This window comes from Lissotriton vulgaris, chromosome 9, assembly GCF_964263255.1.
Source record: "Lissotriton vulgaris chromosome 9, aLisVul1.2, whole genome shotgun sequence".
NCBI lineage: Eukaryota > Metazoa > Chordata > Amphibia > Caudata > Salamandridae > Lissotriton > Lissotriton vulgaris.
This window is the reverse complement of record NC_141697.1, coordinates 58,723,738-58,748,091: the sequence shown is the minus strand read 5'-3', so window position 1 is coordinate 58,748,091 and position 24,354 is coordinate 58,723,738. Positions and strand designations below refer to the sequence as shown.

Below are 24,354 nucleotides of genomic sequence, written 5' to 3'. Positions count from 1 at the left end.
GGCACATCATCCTAATCTGGAATCTTTCATTCGTGTACAAAATCTGCAAGCTCCAGTCTGATCGTTGCAGGGTGTTCCACCCTCATATGAACTCTGGTTCACACTGACTAGCACCAGCTGAACCTTTGAGGAACGAGTTCAATCTTTGAGGACAATTCCAATGACTTCCACCACCTTCAAGGCTTTGTTCCTCATGGCAGAAACCTAAGTCCGGCCCCAGAAGCATTTCCGGCTTATCCCCCCTCTTTAAAGGTGGTTCATGACTGGTTCTAAGGACATGTGCTCCAATTCTTGTCCACTATCCCCTCCTATTGTGTGAATTTGGAGATTGTGCTTCTGCAATGTTTTCAAGGCCCTTCCTCTCCTGAGGTGGTGCCCCTGCACTTCATGGGTGTTAGAAGAAGTATCTCTTTCCAGGGAGGCCTAGCAGTTCATTGTTTTTTGTTTGTTTACATGTCTTCCTCAGCTACCCGGAGCAGATGGAGAAATTCTACTATCGCTGATACCAGTTCTCACGCTAGGATCTTCAATGCTGGTTTAACAGAGGTCTGCAAGAGATATTGTGGCTTCTCATTCAGAAGCTTGCTTGCAGTGTTCCACTTACTCATATATGTTGAGCAGCTACATGGCTATTTACTCACATTAATCATGTGTTATCCATTGTGGGATTCAGATGATGCTGCTCCTTTTTTGGATTCTGTGTTACTCTGAATCCCCTGCTTTCTCTTTATACTAAACTTCATGAGTATGACAACAGGAATAAGTTGCCTCTGGCCTTTTTGAAAGAGGTTGAAGCTCTAGCATTGCCTTAGGCCTCAGGGTAGCCATTGCGCTTTACAAATTTCATTTCATTCATTCATGGACTTGTTGCTGCATCCTGCTGAGGAGGTTGGTGAAATTGTTGTCCATCCCTGGGAGATGTTCCGCTAACAGGTGAATGCTGTGACTTACTGCCCAACACCAGATAATTTGAGATAGGTGTGATAACTGTAGAGAGTGTGCCCCCTTTTTTTTGTAAATAGAACATGGCGGGTGTGTTGCCCGTCCGGATCAAGACAACTTTGCCTTTGAGGTGAACTAGAAATGCTTTCAATGCTAGGTGAACTGGTTGAAGTTCTAGGTTGTTGATGTGGAGACCCTGGTGTTTGGTGTCCCAGAGACCCTGAACTGTGAGATCCTGTAGGTGAACACCCCATCCTGTAAGGGATGCATCCACTGTGAGAATGATCTGGGAAACAGGGTAGAGTAGGAGCCACTGTATTCCACCACTGCAGGGTGTGATGTGTGAGGCTGTCTGTGAACACTAGATCTTGTAAATGACACTGTGACTGATACCATTGACTTGCGGACACATTTGTAGGCACTACTGCAATACAAGACTCCTTCATGCCTAGAAGTCGAACTATTTTGACTATTATGTGTTGATTGGGGTAAAAGTGATGTAGCAGTTGTGTGATGTTGTGTATCCTGGCTGCATTTGGGTAGGCGAATCCTAGCTGTGTGTTGAGAATAGCCCCTAGATAAGGTTGAGTCTGTGAAGGTTGATAAGAACAATAGTTACTTACCTGTAATCTGTGGTTCTCCATAGATTCACATGCCTGAATCATTCCCCGTCGTCGGAGTGGGAGTATCACAGTATATAAAAAGCAATAATATGCAATAATATCCTAAGAAAAAACTTGGTAATAACCAACCAGGAAGTACAGTAGCCCGAGTTTCAAGAGTAAAAACTTCCACACTCATGACTATCCTAGTCATTTTGTATAGACCAAACTGCAGCCAATCACCTGCCAGCACCCACCAGAATGTTCTCCCCAGAGGCTCAGGCTCTCAGATTTTCTACCGCACGTCATGTGAAGGGAGTCTCCCTGAGCTCTGCTCGGTTCTTCTCAGTTTTCTTCAGGTTTTCTTGAATTTAGGATGTCTTCCTCAAAGAAATCATTATTCAGGCCTTGTGAATCTTGTGGTAAGCTCTGGCTATTCTCAGAAGATCCCCTAAAGAAATGCATCTACTGCCTGTATCCGGATCATCAAGTGAAGGACTGCAAGAGATGCAGGACCTTCCCTCAAAAGACCCTCCGGGACAGAGAGGGCCGCTTACTTTTGTGGCTACAGAAGCTTAAGGACCAGGATAATCCAGTGTCTGAGGTAGGCAGCATTGCCTCTGGGTCTTCTATGGCCTCTAGGAAGAGAGCTGCTGAGGAGGTGTTATCTTCTCCTGGGGCCAAGGTTGTGAAAAGACAGCAACCAGAGTCGTTTAAGTCTAGTGCAGACATAAAGTCACCTTGTTGTAACAGAGGAATTACATCTTGAAGAGTTAACATGCGAAAGTGCTTTGAGAGGATGTGTTCTGAGGTCTATTATGGGACGAACAGGACGGTCTTTCTTGGGAATGAGGAAGTATAGAAAGGATACACCTGAACCTTGTTGTGCTAGAGAAACAAACTCTATTACTCCTTTCTGCACCAGTGTCTGTACTTCCTCTTTGAGCAAGGTTTGGTGCTGTTTGGAAAGTATGTGCCTGCGAGATGGGATGTTTGGAAGTGTTTTGATGGGCTCCAGACAGTAACCCACTGCTCTGTTATTTTTTTTCAGTTGGGGAAAAAACGTTGTAGTCGTGCCCAGACAAATGTTAAATGGTCGGGGGTATGAGAAGCAAGTCACTGTTTGGAAGTGGAGGATGTGGTGCGAGGGGAGGCACCTCTTCCATGTCTTTTGAAATTACTCCCTCTATTTGTGCCTCTGTAATAACCTCTTGATGGGGAGGTGTGATGCTGTTGCCTATAAGCAGAGGTACAGGCATCTGCAGAAGTTGGTTTATTACCCCGTTTATATGTGAGGTGTAGTAAATGGTTGATGTGCCCCCGTTGATTTGGCAACCTCTGTATCCTTCTTAAACTTTTTTAGTGTTTGGCCCACTTGGGGACCAAATAGAAGTTGTTGTTCAAAAGGACATTAAGGAGTGTCTACTGTACTTTTCGCTTAAAGCCAGATATACGTAGCCAAGCATGTCTAAATAGCAGTATGCTTGTATTTATGCCCCTGATGGCTGTCTGCAAAATCAAGGGCACATCTGATGGAGTTATTGGGTATTAATTTACCCTGCTGTACAATTTGATGGTCTCTTTTTTTTTTGTTTTCCTCAAGAAGATGTTGGAAGAGTGCCTCCATCTCATCCCAATGGGCCCAGTCATACTTTGCTAATAACCCCGGAGTATTGGCAATTCGCCAACAGTAATGACTGATTCATGGTGTATTTTAACTGTATATATGTTTTTACATGTTTTATCAATTTATGGTTAATTTGTATCTTTTATGGTTATATTTCTAACCAAATAAAGAATACTACTACTAACCAGGAAGAAATAAGTTACTTATCTGCAACTGTAGTTCTCCAGTATTGGAATCTTTAATAGATTCACATGCTTAAATCATTCTCGGTCGTTGAGATGGGGACGATGGGGAATTTCTTCAACAATAGGAGGCCAATTGTTTGTTTCCAAGCGTTGGGGAAAGTCGGGGAAGTGGTGGAGGCATTCAGAATGGATGCACTGATGGGTTGCAGTCCTTTGGAGTAAGAGTGGTAGAGGCAGGGGTTGGTGGGGCCCCTGAGTGTATGAACTTCATGGTGGCGGTAGCGGTTTCTTCTGGGTTCATGACTGGCCATGTGGTTAGCACTAGTCTTTGGATCAGATTGGGTGGTGTTTGGCAAAGTCTTTCAGGTCTAATTTTGGCTTGAAGTTGCTGTAAATGGTGGTGATTTTGTTGCTGAAGAATTGAGAGAGATTGTTGCAGAGCTCCTGCGAGGAGGCGATCAAGTTGGAGGCAGTTGATGAGGAGGAGAAATCCTTCACAATGGCCATGTTTTCTTTGCTTTGGTTGGTGCTGGGATCAATGAAGACTGCTAGAACGGTGCATGGTCCGATTCATTGGTGGCAGCATGGTAGTGTGGACTTGAATGCGCTCCCATCTTTACTGGCCTGGCTCATTTTCCATTTCCCCCGGGTGTTTCCAGTGGTGTTTCATCAGACCCAGTTCCTCTATGTACCAACTGGCCTGGGGTCTAGATCTTGTTGTACGGCTGTGTGTAAGGGGAGCCAGAGAGTCGGCGCAAAAGTTGACCCAACTTTAGGTCTGGCTTGTCAATGCGGTGGTCTGCAAGACTTACTTTTAATAATGCTTTAAAATAAGGATAGGTTAGGATTTGGCCCCGAAAGATGAACATCCTTTTTCAACTCGAGCTACTAGCTGGTTAGTGCCTCACTACGCCTCCTATTGAGTGCTAGCATTGCAACAAATGAGGGACTATTTTAAATCTCTAAAGTACACTGAATCATCTAACATAACATAATTTTTCTCATAAATGCATTATATGCAGAAAGCAACAGTTTTTTCTTTTGTGTTTCACTGAAGCAGGCATGTGTTAATGTTTACTGGGATAAATGAAGAGACTACCACTAGAGATGGAGATTTGGTCAACTACAGTTAACATGGACAGATATTTTTTTTTGTCTGTCCTTGGTTACCTGAATGCAGGATCCTGAAAACTGTCATTAGTACTCCAACTGAGAATATGTTTGGTGCATACAGAGTATAATGCAAAACCTTTACATGCAAAAATTAAAGATGTATTGGTTTGTTTTTACATTGCGTTAAATGCAAAAAGGACAATTGATGGACAGAATGCAGAACAATGTCATACATTCACCCCAGCTCACTGTGCCACTAGATTCAAGCTATCCTGGCCGAAGAGGGGTGAAACCCCGAAACCGGTCCTAGGATGCTTGTTTCCGGTCCAGGGAGGACCTGGCTTGACAGTTCGGGCTGGACTGTTCCCATGAGGCACAGGGTCAGGACTGATTTGCATATGGCCAGGTCTAAAATGGGGTAGCATGGTGAGCAAAAGAATGATGGATTTAACCCAGATCTCTTGACTGGGGGAGAATGTATTGATTTGTTCTGCATTCCGTCCATCAATTGTCTGTCTTTAGCTGTCTCGCCCTAAGTGCGCTGGGTATGCCCAGACTTGGGTCCCGAGCTCACCGTGCCACTGGATTCAAGCTATCCTGGCTGAAAAGGGGTGAAACCCCAAAACCAGTCCTAGGATGCTTGTTTACAGTCCAGGGAGGACCTGGCATGGCAGTTCGGGCTGGACTGTTCCCATGAGGCACAGGGTCAAGACGGATTTGCATATGGCCAGGTCTAGACTGGGGTGGCATGGTGAGCAAAAGAATGATGGATTTAACCAAGATCTTTTAACTGTCGATTAATGTTTTGATTTGTTCTGCATTCCATCCACAAATTGTGTTAGGCACAATGCTGAAATAACAAGTTTCATTCCAGGGAAAAGGAATAGCAACAGAAAATCTTCCCCCACCCATGGTTTCATAATGACATTTTGCTATCACGAGCACTCTCTGAAGGTACAGATATAGGACAAAATGGTGACAACTTACTTTAACATACCAAAACGACAGCCGATGTATTACAGAACTTTAGAACTCACCTGGAAAACATCATCCGTCACCTCTGTGTCACTGTGTGATGATGGACAACCTGAAGGAAAAGAAAACAGTAAAGTATAAGACCGAATGTATAGCAGGCTAGAAGAAAAAAACTATTACACAAGAGAATGAGAAATGATGACCCAAACCATCCAGTCATTTCATGTCTTCCACTGTAGCTATTGTTACTTTTTTCCAACTGTATGAACTGAATTAGACTGACAGAAAGTCACATGTCTCTCTCTTTGCTTTTCTCTGACACAGTTCAAGGGGAAGAGAGGCACTTCTTACTTTACTTACATCATATTAAGTAGAATACCTAATCCAGAATAAAACACACAGAGGGAACAAAGTAATGGGTGTCTCTCATATGTATAACTCTTTATTCAGAGTTCCCCCACTGTCTTGTGTGAATTAAGAGTTGTTGTTCCTTATGCCCAAGACCTGCAAGAGTAATACAAAATATGTTTTGCTTGCTATTCTATTCTAACATTTATAACTATTAAGAAAGATCCTACGATGTAGAAAACAATGTTTACTTACTTGTAGCCATGGTTCTGCATCATAGGAATCTTCATTGAAGTAAAAAACAACCCTACTGCGTCCTCAGCTGAATTTCTTAGGCATACAAGCATGCATCAAGCATTTTTGGAGTCGCAAACGGTGCGATTCCTTAAAATCGGCCGTTTGCGATTCCAAAAATGCTTTTTGGAATGCATCAAGCATTTTTTGAGATCGCAACATTTTTGCGATTTCCAAAAATGCGATTGCTTTGAAGAAATCGCAAATTTGCGATTTCTTAAAAGCAATTCATGAATACTTTTGAAATTGCGAATTCGCAATTAGAGGGACAAATTTACAGAGTAGTTGAACTACTCGGTAAATTTGCAAAAAGTGTAATTAACAATGAAAACGCATTTTAAAAGCATTCATGTTACGGACACACATGTCCTTAGGACATGTGTGTGTGCAACATGATGCGAAAAATACATTTCAGGGGTGCAGGGGGGGGTTCATTTGAACCCCCCTCACCACCCTTGAAATGCAATCAGGATTTGCGATTTTGAAATTGCGAATTCGCAATTCCTATTCATTCCTATGGGCCTTTTGGCCCATAGGAATGAATGGGAATTGCGAATTCGCAATTTCAAAATCGCATTTTTTATGCGATTCGGTAGAAATAGCGATTTTTACCGAATTGCATAAATATTTAAAAAATAATCATGCATAGGCTTTTGCGATTTCTAAATTGCGAATCGCTTTTCATCGCAATTTAAAAATCGTAAAAGCCGAGATTGATGCATGTGGGCCACAATTTATAAGCCTACTTTTTTTTCTAGTCCCCACTATTTGGTTCAAAAGCAACTCCCTCAGTGAGACACATGTCAGTAAAAGGTATCGTGGTCCGTGAAAGCTACTGCAGTCATAGAAGGACAGAATGGTTTCGTAACTCTTATACTGTATGCCTGGCAGCTGCTCCTCAGTTAACTTTTGTTAAATTTTTGCACCAGAAGCACAGAGCCATAACACAGTGCCGATGGACCAGTGGGCAGACACTAAGGTTCTACAAGGGTTACCTCTATGTAGAGAAATCTGTTTGCAGAGCAGAGGGATGGGAGGGTCGAGTAATGACTCTGCGGCTAGATAAGAGTCTCTTCCACATAAGACATTTCCAAAGGTAAGCCACTTATTCATCTTAAGAGATGGGTCTGCAAAACAGATTTAGACCGGGGGGTCCTGGAAGATTGAACAGGTGAAGTGCCCATCAGGACGAACATGACTGCCCGGGCAGTAGTGCTTGGGAAATGTGTGCAGCGACACTCAGAACGCAGCCTGACAGCTGTCCAAGACAGGGACTCTGTGAGCTAACGCAGTGGTTGCAGCCTTTGCTTTGGTGGAATGAGCATACAACCCTCAGCGGGTTGCTTCTTGGCCAGAGCGCAGCAAATTTTAATGCAGAGCACAATTCATCTTGAGATGGTCCTTTTCTGCACAGCGTTTCCTTTCTTTTCCCCGGCGAACCCAACGAAGAATTGATCATCCGCCTGGAGCTCTCTGGTACAAGCGATGTAGAATGATAATACTCTTTTTGGGTCCAGGTCGTGTAGTCTTTGCTTCTCTTTGGAACTGTGAAGTGGAGCAAATGAAGGTCGACAGTGTTATGGTCTGGCCTACATGAAAGGGTTTCACCAATTTCAGTAGAAAAGAGGCACGTGTTTTCAACACCAGTTTACCTGTAAACAATGTCATCTTAGGAGGGTGCACAAGGACGGACTTCAGTTTGCTAACCCTCAGGCCAATGGAATGACCATTAGAAAGGCAGTATTAATAGACAGAGGACATTAAGGGCAGTTGTGCATAAACTTCAAAAGGCGAGCACACCAAGATCACCAAAACTAGAAGAACAAGAACCATTGAGGTATGTGTTGTAGTTCTTTTAGAAAATGAGTCACAAGAGTTGACTTAAACAGAGGGCTGGACCTGCAACTGCAAGAATATTGATATGTCTGAAAGATAATCTTTAGTTCTGCCAAAAGCAAAGCTTGCTGGGTTAACGAAAGAACAAATAATACCTCAGACCAAGATGCCGAAAGGGGATCAACATTTTTGGTAGCACACCAAGCCACGCATTTGCCCCAAAGGCAGCCGTATACTTTCCTGGTTGAGGAATGCCCGGCAGCCAGAATGACACTGCAGACTTCTGTAGGAAGGTCACAAACTGTCAACTGCTGCAAACCAATCTCAATGCATGACAGCAGAGCATGCACAGGTTTAGGTGCAGAAGCCTGCCCTGTTGCTGCAATAATAGATACGTATTAGAGGGCAGCCTGATTGGAGGAGCGTTGCGCATGCTCAGGAGTCGGAATATCATACTCTCGGTGCCTAATCCAGGGCCACAAGAATGACTTGGGCCAGGTAATTCCTGATCTTCTGGGGAGCTATAGGCTGGAATTATATCGGTGGAAAGGCGCATGGGAGGCCTAAGCTCCACTTGAGATGAAAAAGAGTCTCCTAGCAAGAGTAGCCTTGTAAACTCTAGCCTGCAAAAGTTCTCTGTCAAAGTTCTCCCCAATCTCTGAAGATACACTGCACCGCCTCCGGATGGGGACACCATATGTGAGGCATTGTGTTACTAGCAGGATGCAGGAGGCCACTATGCCCAGCAGCCTCAGTCTCACCGAAATCCAGGATAGAGGCTGAAACATCAGTATCATAGCTCAAATACACTGGATTCGCTGCTAGGGAAGATAGGCGCGAAACTTCACTGTGCACAGAATGGCTACGATGAAAGGAAGAATCTGAGAGGGAGTCAGTTGTGACTTTGGCACAATTTCTTTTTTTTAAACATAATTTTTATTGTTTTGTTGCCAACTTACAATTCAGTACTAGTAAGCCTCAGAACAATCTTGTACATCAGCAATCCCCAGTGAACTCAGTAAGAAACAGTATCGTTTATACAGTTAAGTCTATTGCTTTGTCTGCAGCCGTCTCGATCTTCCGGTCCTGGCGCAGTTTGTGAGTGGGTGCTGTATTCGTACCCAACCTCAACTGCCCCAACCCCAGCCCCAACTCGAGAAACCCCCAACCACCTCCCTCCCCACCCCCAGGCGTGTCATAGTGGAGCATTCGCTGCTGCCCCTAGGGGCCAAAAGGCGTGTCATAGTGGAGCATTCGCTGCTACCCCTATGGGCCAAAACCATGAATGTTCTATGCAAGGCATTGTAGCACAACCGGGCGGCATTCGGCCACCCAGTTGGGATCCCAATGATGAAGCACGACAACAACTAGGTTGGTGTGTGAGGGGTCTTTTAAAAACCTAATGGGTGTCAGAGACAGCTAACCACAACAGTGAGTTTGTGTAAACTCTCTTCTAGTGGGTTCATCCACATTGTTTAGTATAGGTCGGCGATGACTGTCTGGGGCGAGCCCGCCTTCAACAACAGTTGTTAAGGTAGGGGAAGAGTGGAACTCTTGACCGTGGTTCCATCACCTTGATGAACACCAGAGGGGAGATGGAGAGGTCAACATACAGTATAGAAAACTGAAAATCCTAGTGGCCCACTGCGAACAGTAGGTAACGCCTTTGGGCAGGCAGAAGAGGTATAAGAAAGTAGGTGTTCTGCAAGTCCAGTGCTGCTATCCAGTCACCAAGTTCTTGGACAGATAGAAACTGAGCCAATGTGGAAATCTTCAGGAAGAAGTTGAGGGGGCTCTGGTCTAAAATAAGGGGGATTGTCCTTCTCGGGCATCATAAAGTAGGGGGGAAAAGCAACCACGACTTATGTCTGATGCTGGCACTCTCTTGATGACTCCTTTGGCCAAAAGAGAGCCTGCACTTCCTGATGGAGCAGGGAGAGGTGGCCCTCCATCAGCTGGTCTGAGGATGGTGGCTTGGGTGGAGGGGGGCTTCTAAGAAAGGGATGAATAACTCCGCTGAACAATTTGAAGTGCCCACTAGTCATATGTTATGGTCTGCCAGCAGGGCAGGTGGTGTTGTATCCTGCTTCCCACTGGTTTTCCTTGTTGGTAAGAGGGCAAAATGAAGGGGTTTTGAGGCTGCGGGAGCTGGGGAAGTGCCAGGCTAAGTAGGCCTCTGGTTGTGTGTCCCGTAGCCACGGAAGGGGTGTAAGGCAAACTGGGGTTGTTGTGATGCAATGGAAAGACCGAGTCACTGGGCAGTTATCCGGCTGTCCTTAAAGGGCTCCAGTATGAAAACTACCTTATCGCAGAGGCGGATGCCATCGAAGGGCATGTCCATATAGGATGCCTGGACATCCCCGAGAAGCAAGAGGATCTCAGCTGAGTGTGTAGTGTCTAGGTGCAACTGATGATGCAATCGCTCTGCGTAGCGAGTCAGTCTTATGCAACCCGCAGCGAATTGTGAACTATGCTGCATCCCTGCCATAGGCAACAGCCTGGGTCAGGATGGCTCAGGCCTCCTCTGAGACGATGAACAGCACTTGAGTAACTGAATGCTAAACTGCGTGGGCATATCGGCCCAAGAGGCACATGGTGTTCACCGACCGCAGTGCAAGACTGGCAGAAGATAACAACCTCTTGCCGAAGGTATCCAGTCTCTTGGATTCACTATCCGGTGGTGTGATATGGAAAGTGCCAGGATAGACTTTGAAGGTGGAGGCTTGGACAACCATGCTCTCCTGGGGGGTGCTGTGTGAGGAAAGCTGGGTCTCCAGGAGCAGGCGGTGGTGGCAGGCAATTTTCTGTGCATAGGAGCCCCTTTGCAGAGCTTGACCCAGGCCTAAGCACAACATCTATGAGGGCTTCATTAAAAGGAGGAGAGGTTCTGTGGGAGTAACTCCTGGCTGAGGCACCTAAACCACTGAGAGCAGCATAAGGTTCAGGATCTCAGCTGCCCTCCTCAAAACGTTGGGCAAAGAAAGCCTCTGCCTCTGTAGCCACACTAGGAGGAGGTAACAAGCCGGTGCTTGGGGGAGTAGTCCAGACCACTGGCATCTGCCAGTTCCTCTTACCAGTTGTCCATGGGTTATTCCAAGGGGCTTCGGTAGTCATACGGATCCTCAGATTATCCCCAATCATACTCCTAGTTTCCTGAAAATGAGGTATGCTGCCTTCCTACTCTTCAATAGAATCCCAGGGATTTGGGCCCCATGCTCTGAGCAATACACAGTTGTGTTTTAGACTGTTGAACTTTGCTTAGAAGACAGTGTTTTTGATTCTGTTCCTTGTTGGAACATGGGGCATTAGCGACTTCTGAATGTATTATGGCCATTGCACAGAACTCTAAAGGTTGATGCTGAAGTCTGCTGGCAGCCAGTGGACTGCTTTCAATGAAGGTCTAATTTGATTCAGTGATTTTCAATAAAGGGGTATCCGGCATGGTGTGCTGCGTGTATGTTTATTTGCGTTTTTGGTAGATTGTTGGCATCACATGCAGCAGTGTAGCTGCTGTAGGGCTAAGCAGTTATTCACAGGACTGATAGACTGACTGCCTGGCTGCAAGGAGGCTGGTGTACAGGAGTAAACGGACAAAGTGTGCCACATGGTGAATACAGAAAAGTGTAAAGAGTGGCACAGTTATCAAAGTAGGTTGACGAGTACTTAACGCAGATCTTTTCTAAATATAAGGCGGTCTCAATGTGGCATTGTTCACCTATGATATTACCCTTATTTCTAGTGTAATCACTATAAACCAGAACCAGCGCCATCAGCTCTTGGAGCGTAGAAAAAAATGGGACAGTGCATTGCACATCTGCACTCTGCATTGTAATACATCTGTCAGTGTAACAATATCAATCTGGCGCCAAACATAGGGTTCACATTTTGCAGTTTACTTTTGAGACATCTGACAGACAGAATAGATAAGTGCTATTGGTTCAGCTGGGAATTTAAAAACACAGGGTAACGAAAAGATATACTATATATACTAGATTGAATTGATTAAAGCATCTGGTGACGGAGAGGTCTAATGGCGTTCATAAGCAACAATGGTCAGTTCCATTGTTCAGGTGACAGACCTAGAAGCGTCGATAGTTTATGAGAAAATAAAGGTCTGGAAAAGGTACTTACCTCTTAACCTTTTCTGTTTTTTCCGATGGCCAAATTGGACTTCGGAAAAAACAGAAAAGGTTAATTTTTATTTCTTTAAAATACAAAAACATCAGTGGAAATTAAAAACATACAGACAAAACCTCGAAGGGTCTTCTTAGGTACTGCTGTGTACATTCAGAAAGAAAAACAAATGCAAGATGATGGCCTGATAACTGATCCCGCTACTTAAAAGTAAGTTCTTTCCATTGTGGAAAGAAAAGAGGCATGCATGCATTAGGTTCTTATGTGTCTTTTCTGTAACTCGTTTCTCTATGTATTTCAGGATAGAACGAACGTTTTAAAAAAGTGCAAGTATTAAAAAAAAGAAGGCAAAGTAAAAACTCTAGTGCTTTGGAGATCTAGCCAGTTGGGTGGTAATAATTCTAGGTCTGTTTTATTGATTGAGGTCTTGCCCCTACCCCAACTTGACCTCTAAAGCCCCGAAACGGGCTGGTTATTAACTTGGTCAAGATCACTTGCTGGAGAATTAAAGCATTGATGAAACTTACCAAGGCTGGCATACTAGATAGATACTGCAGTGGGGAACATGGAAATTTCATAACATTGAAGGGACCAAGAACAAAATGGATACTCTTAACGGGTTAGGTAAAGCTCACCGTCAATCGTCAGGGATTCGAGGCTTAATGGCTAGGAGCACTTCAAATATTTGACACCCTTCCTCCATACAGACAACAAACCACTCTGCTAAAAATTGATGTCATTTCCAGAAAGCATCTGGCCACCAACTAGACTGTGTCCAGACACTCACCTTTACAAAATACCTCAGTAGACCCGGTGGATTTTAGCACTCTAGAAAATCGAAGGAACACAATAAAAACAGTGGGATACTAAATCTTCAATTCAACCTCTTAAAGATTGGTTCTCTAAAAAAGAATATTTCTTAACATACATGGGAGCCTGTATGGTGGCTTGAACTATACAAATATTTTTCCAGTTTCCTTAGTAGAAATCTATTTCGTTTTTTTGTATTCCATGGAAACAATGAAAAATACAATGTATCAAAAAGTTTATAGCCGTGAAATGTGTGCCCTCCTAGCAAACAATAGAAATAGACTACACCAAAATGTAAAGGTCAGCCTGGGTAACACTCACGCTATGCAGTACCAGTACTCTCCAAACACAAAATCTGTCCATATATAGCAGTGTATGTGCAGGACCATTCACGCCCCACCTCAATGAAGCAATATTGCTTCTTCCCAGGTCACAGGCAGCGAGCACGGTTGCAGGACCACTCCGATATACTCAATGATGTTCTGGGACACCACAAGTATTATACACAGCTTCAGAACATTCTTGTAAAGCACTATTGAAACACACAGAATTTCAGAGCGGAGCGCCCGAATGGGAGTACCTTGTGTGAGATCTTCTATGGCTATGCGGATGCCTCTATCGAACGCCCTAGCGTCGGCTGGGCTCTGAAAGGTGAGGCCGAACTTCTTGTCGTCGATCTTCCAGTGGTGAAACGTTGGGGTGACCTTGTTGTAGATGAGGTTCCTCTGTAGCATACATTCCAGGACCACCTGTTAAGGAAAGGAAGCAGCGGTGTATTAATCTGAGTGAGCAAGGCTTGTAGTGCACATGGGTGAGAGATGAAAATCTAGCTGATGCACAAAAGTTTGCTTCTAACATACCATTCGAGTTGTTTAACAGCCCAACACCCCTCACACTGAGCTTTGTTGATGAACAGAGATCAGGACGACTGCAATGATCTCTTAACAAATGTGTTTTCTAATATTAAAAGATGCCTATTTGACCCACTGCACAAGTATTTTTCTTTTATCAGTAAGTTTGTCATCTTCACTTACAAATCTGAGTACAGAGGAAAAGAAGGTAATCGGAAAATACAAGTGTATTAAGATTAAGGCTCCCTGTTTTTCGTTTTTACTGATTTTTACAGATAAATACAGACAGAAAACAAGTATTTTCTTGACTGTATTTATTTTTAAATGTGGATAAAACGGAAATTGCATTGCTTTCTCAGTAATTCTAAATACTGTATGCCATGACTGCCAGGACAATAGCTGCGTGATGAAAAAAGAAAGGAATTTTAGTAAAGAGAATTTAACAGCAGTAGACATGTCCATGGTTGATACTGAAATTGGCATACTTTCATATAGTTGCATTGATTTATCTTCTGCGGATGTTCACAGCATTGAAACCTGGCAGGCATTCAAGCATACGTGCATATTTATCAGTTAAATAAATGTGGAAATATACACATTTTAGCTTTATTTCTCCATAAAACCCAAAATAAATATGGATAAATACAGATAAAATTAGCAAAAAAGAAATGTGGATAAATACAGACGGAAATGTCTCAAAAATAAATACCATCAAACCGGTAGCCCTAATTAAGATATGCATTAGTAATTTATCAAATCAACATATGAGGCTTCACAACCTACAAGAAACCTACAATTATTGATAACTTTGTCAAGAAAAAAAATTAAATTAAAGTTCTCCTAAGAACAATATGATACTATCTTGTCAAACACAGATAAGGGAGAGGTTGGGATTATATTGGTGTAATATAAATTGCTGATGTGACATAAATCTCTTACAAGCTAGTACAAGTAAAGTTAATATGTAAACATGAATAAATGCCCGATAAATGAATAATACACACAGTGAGGTATGCGAGTCATCAATTTACAATTCCGATATTAAATGTCTCTATAACAGGAACAATCTCAGATAAAATTGAGGTTTGTAAACATGAGGACCATCCCGATGTTTTAATTCATCTGCTATTACTAGTAAACTATCTTATCAATCTATTATCTCAGCTTTACATACATAGATCGATAAATGTATTACATCTTTGAGTTTTGTGGAATTTAATTTCATTTAAATTATGATTTACAAAAATGAAAACAATGTAGTTTTTCCGAAACACCGAGACATTGTAGTTTCTCTGAAACAATTCCAAAATGCGCTTGAGCTTTCCAAGTAGAGAAGGGCAACCACTTTGAATGTAATCACATAATACACATGTTTCAGAACATCATCTCTTGTATTCAACATTATAAAATGAAGACTCCACGTTCACGTCTTTGCTATTGTTTCACTTTCTTGGTGTGACACATTTAAAACAAGCATTTACAATGCAACGGTTTCGCCTTTGCAAAAGTTAGAGCTAAGGGCATTGTAAATGACAATATTTTTATTTATGTCTTGGTTTTGAAAACAGATAAATAAATGGCATTGTCATTTACATTGCCAATAGCTTAATCTCTCGCAAATGTGAGACCTATTGTACCCTACTGGACGAGCTCAGCAGACAGCAATTACTACCACAATCACACACTCAGAGCCACAGACACCCAGAGCCACACACCCAGAGCCAGCCACACACACCCAGAGCCAAACACACACACAGAGCCACACACACACACACACCCAGAGCCACACACACACACACACACACAAAGCCACACACACACACACACACCCAGAGCCACACACACACACACCCAGAGCCACACACACACCCACCCAGTGACACACACACACCCACACACCCAGAGCCACACACACAGAGCCACACACACACACCCAGAGCCACACACACACCCAGAGCCACACCCACCCAGAGCCACACACACCCAGAGCCACACCCACCCAGAGCCACACACACCCACCCAGGAGAGCAAGCATAGCGAGGGGGCAGGGAAGCAAGCACAGCGAGGGGGCAGGGAAGCAAGCATAGCGAGGGGGCAGGGAAGCAAGCACAGTGAGGGGGCAGGGAAGCAAGCACAGCGAGGGGGCAGGGAAGCAAGCACAGCCAGGGGGCGGGGAAGCAAGCACAGCCAGGGGGCGGGGAAGCAAGCACAGCCAGGGGGCAGGGAAGCAAGCACAGCTAGGTGGCAGGGAAGCAAGCACAGCCAGGTGGCAGGGAAGCAAGCACCGTCAGGGGGCAGGGAAGCAAGCACAGCTAGGTGGCAGGGAAGCAAGCACAGCCAGGTGGCAGGGAAGCAAGCACCGTCAGGGGGCAGGGAAGCAAGCACAGCCAGGGGGCAGGGAAGCAAGCACAGCCAGGGGACAGGGAAGCAAGCACAGCCAGGGGGCAGGGGGCAGGGAAGCAAGCACAGGCAGGTTGCAGGGGAGCAAGCACAGCCAGGGGCAGGGGAACCAGGGGGTGGGGAAAAGGTTTATTGGTCACCTTTCTATTATTTATTACTATATTTTAGAGCGGAGCTTGCATTAATGAGGTGCAACCTATGCTCAGACATTGTTAACAAGTGTAAAAACTGCAAAATAATAAAGTAATACTACTATAACGTGCCACATTATGCCACACAATTTCCATGTTCTTGCCACATGATTTAAAGAACCCTGACACCTAATATGTCCCTTTCCTTGCCCCTTCTTCCAGTGGCCCTGCCAATCATAGGCCACTGCGACCCTGGAGACCCGTCTCTCCAAAGGTGGCGTGTAGGTCTCCTAAGGGTAAAATACCTCAGTGGTGTCAGCAGGGGTAGCGCCGTCTCCAGCGCTTCCGGTGGAGGGAGCAAGGAGGCGGACTCTCTATCTGATAAAGCCAACTCTGGGGATTCAGGAGTCATCTCCCAGGAGTTTACAGAGAAAACCAGCACAAAATGAAGGAACTTTTCAAGAATAACGCGCGGACGTCTGCAGAAAGTACGTGGAGTCCGCACTGACACACATGTCCGCCCTTATTAAGGTACAGGCAATCTGTAGGACTCATCTTCCTAGAGGATAAGTGAGTAGTCAGGCATAAACGAAAGGATCATTTGGAATGCAAGTATTTGTGTGCACAGGAAATCAAAGCAGTCCAAATAGGCTTGTGCGTCCTTTCCCAATAAATCAAATATAATCTACGTAGAAACAGGGTTCATCTTCCTCGCAATGAATGATGAACGGTGTGCACACCGAGGGAGGAAATGACGTGTGTGCAGGGGGCACCTCCGGTAGGCTGCAGGAGGGCTTCCGAGCCCAGGCTGCTCCTTTCTCTACGAGTTTGAGGATTTATCTCTGAAGCAATGAAGTGAAGTGAGGCGAAATGACCATGTGAAGACCCCAGATGGAGCCCCACATAAACGACCCCTTCTCCTCTCTCATACATTAATACTCTCCACCCTCCCCACGCCTTCCGACACCTCTCCCTTGCACGGTGGGGACTCGTGTGAAACTCGCCCACGGGCACACAGTGTACAATAGCCGTGTGGCTGCAGCTGTGCTGTTTACATCTTTCCTTTGGGAAATGTCTGCGGTCAGGGTTAGATTAGAGTGAGGGTTGGAAACTCAACGAGCCTGACTCGGAAAATAATGCTAAATTCAAGTCAATAGTAGACAGGAAAATGAGGTTCCCACGGTCACACAGCGCATCAGTCGCGACTAAAAGCAAGCCATCTAAAACGCTAAAGGAGGAAATCCAGTCTGAAAAAGAAAGGGGAATAGGGAAACGAGAAAAGTGAGGGTAAAAGGAAACAACAACGATGAAGTGAAAACAGACGAAAAAGTAAAAATAAATAACAATCAGAACAAGCCGGTCTTGTGCCCGGGCAGCCTAGTCTCTCCCCCCCCCACCCCCACCCCCACACACCGTCCTACGTATATAGTTTCTCCAGGCTGCCTGACTCGTGTACGCAATATAAACATCAGCCGCAGCTGTGGAGGTATCATACCAAATGGCGGATGGTATGTATCTATACAAAATGTATTTATTTAATGCACCTTTTGTAGGTGCCAACACGTGACTTGTTCGGTCACTTCAAGGCACTACAGAAAACAATTCAAACCATCAACAAAAGTTGACCTGCAAGACGGGCAACAAACATGAAGGAACGTACTTTCTGAGTGTATCCTTACGAAGTGTATAATTATGAACAGCCACACGACGGTACAGGACACGAAGACAACAGCCACGCACACGGAGACAACAGGAAACAAAGCGCAGCCCACTCCTGCAAAAGGCAGGACGAAAATAACAAAAACATGCCGAGACAAAAAAAATAAAAATAATTCGCCCACCGCCGCAATGACGTTGTTAAAGGGAAGGAGAGCGAAAAAAACGCTGGGACGCCCACGAATCTGCTCGGGCAATGGCTGACGCATCTCTGTTCCAATGGTTAGCCTCCATTTATGGTGCTAGCCAATGGAACAGAGAGGCGGGTTAAATGTTACGATCGCGGAAGTACCGCGAACTACAAATCCCGGCATCCTCCGGGATATGACTACAACTCCCGGCGTCCCTTGCGGCGCATCGCGCTTCCGAGATACAATAAGAGGGGAATGGCGGCTGGAGCGAGTTGTCGGTAATTCCGGACCCGGAGCCTGGCTCGTTCTTGGAGTTTCCTGCGTATCTGGTGGGGTGAGAGTTGGTTTACCGCGGCGCTGTGTGCTTCTACAGCGGCGGCTTTGTTGCTTGTCATTCTACAGCGCTAGGCGCATCTAGACACCTGATTTTGTTCTGGTGTTTTGCTTTGGGGATTATTTTGGGATCTGACCCGGTTGGTATTGTCGGCCAACGGCGGTGATTTGAGTTGTGACTATCGAACATTGGATAGTTACACTGTTTGGAGTACTTATTCTTTGTTGACCTTTAAACTATATTGGAACCCAGCTAAGAGGTATTAGTTGGGGGGGGTTCCCTCGGGGGAATTTTCAGAAGAACTCTTGAGATATTACAACACCAGGGTGATATTGCATCGGAGTATTATCATTTATCTGTGCATGTATGTAACTTGTTCTTTGACTTCTCTGTGAACAGGGGATTAGGAGGTGTGGCATACACTCTACCCCTGTGAAGTTTAGTGGAGTCTTATATAGGTAGGTGATTAGTGTTGGAGCTGAGCTGTTATACCGAGCATTGTGTTAGCGGTCTCCTTGGATAATGTATTGCTGACATATCTCTTCTGTATCTATATAGTTACTGCATCTACAAACCCTACGTGCTTCATCACATCCTCAAGGCATTATCTTTTATTTTACAGGTATGAATTCTTAGTGGAACAGGGATATGAGTTGCCCACCTAAGGTGTAGTGATTGTGTCTTATGCCTGTGTTTGTTTGTGTCTTCCAGATCTCCCTCCCTGCTGTCCCCATCCTTTCCTTCCTGACTATTCCTTATTTTTTTTATTACCCCTCACTCAATCCGGTCAACACTCTGTGCTATAACAGCTCTTCAGGTGTTGGCTAGATTCAGAGGTGGGCTTACCTATCATCAAACCGATCCCGAGGACTATTCGTAACAGAATTACCGACCCACGAATTCTTGTCCTCCCGGTCGGGATGTGCTGGTATGGCCACATTAGAAGATGTGATCGAGGCCTTAGGCGCCTTGCAGTTAGAGGTAGCTGCATCGCGGCTAGAAACAGCTGATTTAAGGGCACGCGTTGACGTGGTTCAACGCAATCCGTTTGATGCAGGGGGTACGCCACCGCCTCCCGCTGTAGTGGTGGAAATGCCTGTATCAGTCCCATTGGCTTCACCGGAAAGGTTTTGTGGGGATTCGGATAAAGTGCAGGTATTCCTCACCCAGATAGCATTGCACTATTCCTGTAAGCCTAGATCATTTCCCACTAATCAGGCGAAGGTGGCCTTTCTTATTTCTTATTTAGCAGGCAATGCTGCGCAATGGGCTGTCCCCCTAGTAAACCGTAACGATCCTCTGTTGCATGATTGGGAGGCCTTCAAGACAGAATTCCTAAGAGTTTTCGACAGAAGGGCAGATTCTTATACTGCAGATAGGGAATTATTGGAACTAAGACAGGGAAAGAAGGATCTTGTGACATATTTGAATGCCTTTAGACGCTTGGTAACGGAAACCACATGGCCCGAAAATAAACAGGCATCATTGTTTCATCAGGGCTTGAATGATGAACTTAAGGACGTGATTGCCCAAATCGACCCTCAGCCTACTACTTGTGAGGCATTGATTAATTTGGCCCTGCGTCTTGACCATAGGCTAGGTGAGAGGAAGGGGGATAACAGAAAGAAACCAGTGGTAGAGACACATACGTCTAAAGAAACCAGTGTGGGTTCTTCCTCCGAGCCTATGGACATAGGGGCGGTGAGAACAGCCATGACACCCTCTGAAAGAGAATCGAGGCGTAAACAGGGCCTTTGTTTATATTGTGGCAAGAAGGGCCACTATGTAAGGGAATGCCCTGTGAAGCCTAAATCAAATCGATTCAAGAGTAGCCGAGTGGCTGCTGCGGATGCTGATAAGGCATCGGAAAACTAGCAGACTCTAGGAGACAGGAAGGGGTTTCTTGGAGTCCTCAATACGTCCCTTCATTGAGTAATAGAGTGCAGTATGTGTCTAATCATTTGTATGTGTCCATTGTACTTATGTTGGCTGGGAAAGCGATAGAAGCCTCAGCCATGGTGGATTCCGGGGCAACGGGAATGTTCATTGATTTGCAAGAAGCGACACGTCTAGGTATAGTTTTGGTTCCTAAAGAAAAACCAGAAGAGGTGTATGCTGTGGATGGGAGGAAGTTGAGCATGGGTCCAATCAGTTTTGAAACGGAAGCAATCGAGGTACGGTTGGAGGACAAGCATGTAGAGATGCTTACGTTTGGTGTAATCAGGGCTCCTCAGTATGGCATCATTTTTGGTCTACCCTGGTTGGAAAAACATAACCCCAAGATAGACTGGGACACGAGAACAGTGCAGATGACTTCTGAGTTCTGTATGCTACATTGTTTTCAGGACTCAATGAGACCAGTTCAGGGGTTGTTGGGGGAGTCCTGTATTGCCACCGCAGTGGAAAAAAGTGTACAACTCCCTGTTGAATATCAGGCGTTTAGTCAGGTATTTAACGAAGAACAAGCTGAGGGGTTACCACCACATAGGCAGTACGACTGTCAGATAGATCTGGTTCCAGGTGCCTCTATTCCGTGTGGTAGGATTTATGCACTAACAGAGCCCGAAAATTTGCATCTACGGGAATACTTGGATAAGCTGTTAGCTCTGGGGTTTATACGCCCATCCAAATCCCCTGCGGCCTCACCACTCTTTTTCATCCCTAAGGCCAATGGTGAGCGGCGCGCATGAGTGGACTTTCAGGCATTGAACGCCATCACGATCAAAAACCGGTACCCTTTGCCTTTGATCAGTGTATTATTAGAACAAGTGAAGAAGGCTAAGGTATTCACGAAATTAGATCTAAAGGGGGCGTATCACTTGGTCCGCATGCGTAGCGGGGATGAGTGGAAGACAGCGTTCAAAACAAGAAATAGGTTGTTTGAGTACCGAGTAATGCCTTTCGGGCTCTGTAACGCCCCTGCGGCATTTCAATTCTTTTTGAATGATGTGTTCCGGGACATTTTGGACCACTATGTCATTGTCTATATTGATGACATCCTGGTATATTCCGAATCAGAGGAACTACATTCCCAACATGTCACTAGTGTGCTCACCATCTTGCAGGCTTACCATCTCTACTGCAAGATCAGCAAGTGCGACTTTCATGTACGGGTGGTGGAATTCCTAGGTGTGATGCTGAGCCCGAGAGGTCAAGAAATGGCGGACAGGAAAGTGGCGGCGGTAAAGGATTGGCCTGTTCCAACTTGTGTGAGGGATGTACAATGCTTCATGGGTTTTGCCAACTTTTATAGGCGGTTCATAAACCAGTTTTCGAGGTTGGTGGCGCCTATTACACATTTGCTAAAGAAAGGTAAAAGGTTTGTGTGGTCTGAAGAAGCACAATCCGCCTTTTCGTCCCTTAAGGAAGCATTCGTGACAGCCCCAGTGTTATCACATCCTGACCCGGGCAAGCCCTATATTGTGGAGGCGGACGCTTCGGAGGTGGCGTTAGGGGCGGTCTTGTCGCAACGCAATTCAGACACTGGTCAGTTACACCCTGTGGCGTACATGTCTCGAAAGTTGAATCCTGCGGAGTTGAACTACCACATAGCAGAAAAGGAGTTGCTGGCCATACGTGACGCATTTCAGGAATGGCGCCACTTCCTCATGGGCGCTAGACATGTGGTCACTGTTTATTCCGACCATCGGAATTTACAGTTCATGTCTGCGGCACGTCATTTATCTCCCAGACAGCTCCGGTGGATGATGTTTTTCTCAGGATTCAATTTCATCATCACCTTCCGCCCGGGTGCTGACAATAGGAAGGCTGACGCTTTGACACGCCAGTCAACGTGCAGCGCAAATGAAGAAAAGGCTGAGGCAAGCATCGTGTCTCCAGAGAAGGTGGTGTGTGTATTGCAGCCTGATGCCTTTTTGAGTAGCGTTCGGCAGGGAGTGAACTCTTTTGGCTGGAAGAAATGGTTGGGTAGCCATCGGGAATGGAGATTGTATGGGGGCCTGCCAATGTTCCAAAACCGGTTGCTGATCCCGACTCGTGCTCTGAGAAGGCAGGTGTACATCTGGTGCCATGACTCGCCTAGCGCAGGACATCTGGGGGTGGCCAAGACGTTGGAACGTGTATTACGACAATTCTGGTGGCCTTCAGTGAGACCTGATGTGGGGCGTTGGGTGACATCATGTGCTCAATGCGCTAGGATGAAATCGAACCATGGCTGTCCACAGGGGTTGCTGCAGCCTCTACCTACTCCAACGATCCCGTGGGATAGGATCTCAGTGGACTTCATCGTCGGCCTTCCCGCTGATAAAGGTTGCACCACCATAATGGTGGTGGTAGATTACCTGTCCAAGATGGGGCACTTTGTGGCCTGTAAACAAGTACCTTCGGCGGGTCAGCTGGCACTCATGCTGATGGTCAATGTGGTGAGGCTACATGGATTGCCGAGCGTCATAGTATCTGACAGAGGGTCGCAGTTTACGGCCCAATTTTGGAAAACATGGTGTTCTTCATTGCATATTGAGTCAGCTCTCTCCACCAGTTTTCACCCGCAGACTGATGGACAAACAGAGCGGTTGAACCAAACCCTTAAGCAGTATCTGAGATGTTACGTGGACACGGACAAGGAGAACTGGGTGGAGTATTTATGGTTGGCGGAGGTGGCCTATAACAATGCCACACATGGGTCCACTAAGGTCTCTCCGTTCTATTGTCTGTACGGCAGGCATCCACGTTTCCTTCCATTTGTGCAACCTGAAATCAACTCTTTGCTTCCCGGTGTGGTTCATAGAGTGGCACACATTAAAGAGACGTTGGTTAAGGCGCAAGACAACCTGAGAGAGGTGAAAAGCAAGTATAAGGCTGCTGCAGATAAACATCGGAAGCAAGGACCTTTATATGGTGTAGGGGACGAGGTATGGTTGTCTACCAGGAACCTGCACTTCAGGAAAAACAGTGTGTTCAACCCTAGATACATAGGTCCTTACAGAGTGTTGAAACGGGTCAATCCTGTGGCGGTGAAGCTGAAGCTCCCGTCCCATCTCCGCATCCATCCTGTGTTCCATGTGTCTTTACTGAAACCTTCTGTGTCGAAGGGCCTGTCCCGTCCTCCTCCTGTACTGGTGCACGGTGAGGAAGAGTATGTGGTACGTCGTATTCTGGACTCACGTTATAGGAGGAGTAAGTTGTGGTATCTGGTGTCCTGGAAGGGGTACGGACCTGAAGAGAACTCCTGGGAACCTGCTCTGGGGGTCCATGCTCCGAGGTTGGTGTCTGCGTTCCATAAGAAGTGTCCGTTGAAGCCTGGCCCCTGTCCTCGTGGTTGAGAGAGGGATGTATTGTTACGATCGCGGAAGTACCGCGAACTACAAATCCCGGCATCCTCCGGGATATGACTACAACTCCCGGCGTCCCTTGCGGCGCTTCGCGCTTCCGAGATACAATAAGAGGGGAATGGCGGCTGGAGCGAGTTGTCGGTAATTCCGGACCCGGAGCCTGGCTCGTTCTTGGAGTTTCCTGCGTATCTGGTGGGGTGAGAGTTGGTTTACCGCGGCGCTGTGTGCTTCTACAGCGGCGGCTTTGTTGCTTGTCATTCTACAGCGCTAGGCGCATCTAGACACCTGATTTTGTTCTGGTGTTTTGCTTTGGGGATTATTTTGGGATCTGACCCGGTTGGTATTGTCGGCCAACGGCGGTGATGTGAGTTGTGACTATCGAACATTGGATAGTTACACTGTTTGGAGTACTTATTCTTTGTTGACCTTTAAACTATATTGGAACCCAGCTAAGAGGTATTAGTTGGGGGGTTCCCTCTGGGGAATTCTCAGAAGAACTCTTGAGATATTACAACACCAGGGTGATATTGCATCGGAGTATTATCATTTATCTGTGCATGTATGTAACTTGTTCTTTGACTTCTCTGTTAACAGGGGATTAGGAGGTGTGGCATACACTCTACCCCTGTGAAGT

General features: G+C 45.6%; 1 protein-coding gene across 2 annotated transcripts in view; it reads right to left on the bottom strand.

The window, feature by feature from the left end:
- The window catches only part of SPRED1 (sprouty related EVH1 domain containing 1), a 307,072-nt gene that overhangs the window by 67,045 nt on the left and 215,673 nt on the right, over positions 1-24,354 (bottom strand). For both annotated transcript variants that reach the window (XM_086937023.1, XM_086937021.1), the window contains exons 3-4: positions 13,447-13,615; positions 5,507-5,556 (exon numbers count right to left, since the gene is read on the bottom strand). In XM_086937023.1, the coding sequence (XP_086793149.1) occupies positions 5,507-5,556; positions 13,447-13,615 (219 nt within the window). The remainder of the gene's footprint in view (positions 1-5,506; positions 5,557-13,446; positions 13,616-24,354) is intronic.